Below are 3,333 nucleotides of genomic sequence, written 5' to 3' on the forward strand. Positions count from 1 at the left end.
TATGTAATGTGAAGGCTGACTTTCATTACAGTTACTCATTGTAGTCTAAGTTGTCCAAATATGGCTTTATTTCGGAAACCTTGATATTTGTTGGAATTTGAAATGGATCAAGGTCTAGTTCCTACAGCCCTTCTTCAACCTACCTAGAGCTAACGTTCCTAGAAAGAGGAATTACGCTTCTAACCGGGTAAACATAGTTATAGATTTGCAGGTAAAAACAAACAAACAAACAAAAAAACACTGTCCCCAGTTAAACAGTCCGAGGGTCCTATCAGATTTTGCAAGTTACGGCCACATCGAAGAGCCACGGTTGCAATTAGCAAAGCGCCGGGGGGGGGAGAAGGGAGGGGGTTGCTTGAGCTAAGTGCCATTATCCCTCACGCTTCGCCCTCGCGTGGGGTGCCCCACGGCGCTGGCGCGACGAGGCCGCGCTCGGGCCGCGGGGCCGGGCGCGGGGCCGCGCCAGGGCCCGCCCCTTTCCTCGGCGCCGCCGTTCGCTCTATAAAAGGGCGCCGCGCAGCGCGCGCCGCAGTGGTTACTCCGGCACACAAAGGAGGAGCGCTCGCTCCTCAGCAGCCCTCAGCAAAGCGAGCACGTTTCGGGTTGCTACTGCCACCACATTTGTCCCCTTGGATTATCCTCACTGCTAGGTAAGAAACCGCTTTCTTTTCTCTCTCTCTCTCTCTCTTTTTTTTTTTTTTTTACTTTTTTCTTTTTTTTTTCCGCCTAAGGGTGCAGGGGCAGGGGGCTGGTGGGGAATCTAATAAATCTGAACTGTTTTGACGTGCTTGGACATACGCTGCTGAGTCTTGCACGGGCTCTTGGCATCAGCTGCAGTTTACAGCGTAAATCCCAAACTAGCTAGCACACCATGGGGAGCAGGAAGATGAGCTATTGGAGGATGAGCTTTCAGGCAGCAAGACACTTGCTGGAGTTTGGAAGCGGTGCGTCTAGAAGGCAGCGCTTCCCAGCACAGCTGGCTGGCTAACCCTGATGCGAGCCGCTGCACGGGATCTATTCTGGCAGTTCTGCCGGTCTGTAGCCGCCTTTGCAAGTACAACTCCCGGCAAACGTAAACTTTAGAGGCTCTGCTATTTACTCTGTGATAAATTGCCAAGCAAATATTGGCTTGTAGTTCATATCACACAAAGTTTCCAGTACTTTAGAAGCTACATATCCCGAGGGAAGGAGTGCTTTGGAGCAACCAGGGAAAAGGTGCAGACCCTACTGAACTTTTACTAGCCAACATGCTTACGATTCCTCTCTCCTCTCTCCAGCAGGAGCTCAGCCAGAATGAAAGTGGTTCACGTAGCCCTGCTCTACCTCGGCTCCATGACCTTCCTCGGAGTGGATGCTGCCAGGCTGGACGTAGCGGCAGAGTTCAAAAGAAAGTGAGTATCGGAGCGCACCCTCCTGCCCGCACCGGACCCGCTTCTAGCGCCCAGATCCCACGGAACGGAAGCCCCTTTGGGGGTAGCGTAGCTCCCCAGGGGCCTTGTGCCCTGTCAGGAAACGTCCAGAAGGAGAAAAAATCCTGGCGCTGGCAAAGATTTTATCCCCTCGACAGCTCCGCTCGGTGTGGCTGCTGCCCTTCAGGCTTGCGCTAACGGGCTCTCCTCTCCCTTTGCGCTCTTTTCAGATGGACGAGATGGGCGCTGAGCCGAGCCAAGCGCGACGTGAAGGGGCTGGGTGCCGCCGCTGTGCAGCCGCTCATACGGAGCCAGGACGTGAAGGAGGATCGCCCGGTCTCGCATTCCAGGTAATTTCCAGCCCTCTCTGCACTCAGGCACTCGCTCGGGGCAATGGCAAGTTTCAGGGTTCCCTTGTTTACGTATGTCTTGCTAGTTTTCGCTATGGATTTCCCAAGACCCAGAGCCTGGTCCTGTAGGGGCAGCGCTGGAAGCAGTCTCCCGCCTCCCCTTCCCCGCGCGCTTCAGCTGGTGGGAGATAGCAGCGCCTTTACTGTGAAAGTCAAATATAAATAGTAACTTGAGCTCTGGATCCCAAGATAAAGTAACAGCCATACAACGGCGAGGCCTCTTACAGCGGCCGCAAGCTCCGCGGCCCGCATCGCCCCCAGCCCGGCCCCTGCCCGCGCGCCGCCCCGGCCCCGCTGTGCCCCTTTCTCACGCCGCGCTCTCTTCCTGCCCGCAGCACCCGGAGCGACGCTGCTCACATCCGCGTCAAGCGCTACCGCCAGAGCATTAGCAGCTTCCCGCACTTCGAAAGCATCCGCTTGGGCTGCCGCATCGGGACGTGCACGGTGCAGAAGCTGGCGCACGACATCTTCCAGCTCACCAACAAGGAGAAGGACGGCGCCGCGCCCATCAACAAGATCAGCCCTCAGGGCTACGGGCGCAGGCGGCGCTCGCTGCCCGCCGCCGCGCAGGCCTCCCCGCGGGGCGCGCGGACGCGCCCGGCGCGGCCCTTCGCCGCCCTCCTCGCTGTCTGAGCGCCCGGCAGCGCCCGGCCCGGCCCCGGGCCCGCACGCACGGACAGACCGACGGACAGAGACTGAGAGACGCCCCGGCCTGGCGGGGGCAGCGGCCCGCGCGAGGGGCCCCGAGGCTGCGCCGGGACCTCGGGCACCGGCCCCGCTCGCCGCCTGCGCGGCCGCTGAACGACGGAGTGACCCGCGGCCTCGCTCCGCGCCCGCGGGGGCGCGCGGGGAGGGTGCCCCGCGCCTGCCCGAGCCTCCGCGCGCTCCGCACCCGGCAGGGAATCGGACACTCACCAGTCCCCGCGGGGACTGCGACATACTTGAACGTCACAGAGAGGAAAAGTGCAATTGTACGTGGTTCTTGTTAATTTTAAGTGCGGTGTGTGTGGCTCATGAGATACGTATTGGTATTTAAGGTTGTCTTGTGTCATGTTCTATTTGTATCTTTTTTGGAAAAATATATTTTATTTTTATACGTTTTTATATAAAATATATATATTGCATAAGGGCATTTTAAGACATTGTATCCCCTCTATTTTTCATATCGTGAATGTCAAATGCTGTTAAACTCTTTCCATACCTTTTTTTAATCTTGCATTCCAGACTGGTGAAAGATGTAGAGAATGTATCAGCTGTTCTCCATGGGTAATATGTGAAATAAAATAAACACTATTACATAAAACAGTTCTGTTATGTTTCTTTAGAGGGGGCAAGTGGTTAGAATGGATAATTTCTTACTTGGTCTCTCCTATCCTTAAGGACTTGGCACTCCTGTGACAGGTGAAAACTTGGTAATTACAGACTTTGTTAGTAACTGTCTTACCTAGGAAAAGCAAGTCAACCTAAAAGCAAGCATGCACTGTAAAATCCCAGAGTAGAGTTGTTCAGAAGCT

At 55.5% G+C, this 3,333-nt stretch overlaps 1 protein-coding gene across 2 annotated transcripts; it reads left to right on the forward strand.

The window, feature by feature from the left end:
* Positions 1-503: 503 nt before the first annotated feature.
* ADM (adrenomedullin) lies at positions 504-2,452 on the forward strand. Of its 2 annotated transcripts, none has more exons than XM_088525942.1 (4): positions 504-650; positions 1,278-1,391; positions 1,640-1,759; positions 2,155-2,452. In XM_088525942.1, exons 2-4 carry the CDS (start codon positions 1,294-1,296, stop codon positions 2,450-2,452), a joined length of 516 nt encoding a protein of 171 aa, XP_088382068.1. In that variant the 5' UTR covers positions 504-650; positions 1,278-1,293. The 2 variants fall into 2 exon arrangements, with proteins under 2 accessions (XP_088382068.1, XP_088382069.1); XM_088525943.1 differs by having other exon boundaries at positions 1,281-1,391.
* Positions 2,453-3,333: the final 881 nt, after the last annotated feature.

The sequence above is a fragment of the Tinamus guttatus genome, unplaced genomic scaffold (genome assembly GCF_059628265.1).
Source record: "Tinamus guttatus ecotype Peru unplaced genomic scaffold, ASM5962826v1 Tinamus_guttatus_pri_ptg000240l, whole genome shotgun sequence".
NCBI classification, from domain to species: domain Eukaryota; kingdom Metazoa; phylum Chordata; class Aves; order Tinamiformes; family Tinamidae; genus Tinamus; species Tinamus guttatus.

Bases quoted from the DNA above. Each gene is read 5' to 3' on its own strand.
- ADM (XM_088525942.1), top strand. From the start codon at position 1,294: ATGAAAGTGGTTCACGTAGCCCTGCTCTACCTCGGCTCCATGACCTTC. The intron at 1,392-1,639 runs GTGAGTATCGGA...CGCTCTTTTCAG, and splicing joins GCGGCAGAGTTCAAAAGAAA to ATGGACGAGATGGGCGCTGA. The intron at 1,760-2,154 runs GTAATTTCCAGC...TCCTGCCCGCAG, and splicing joins CGCCCGGTCTCGCATTCCAG to CACCCGGAGCGACGCTGCTC.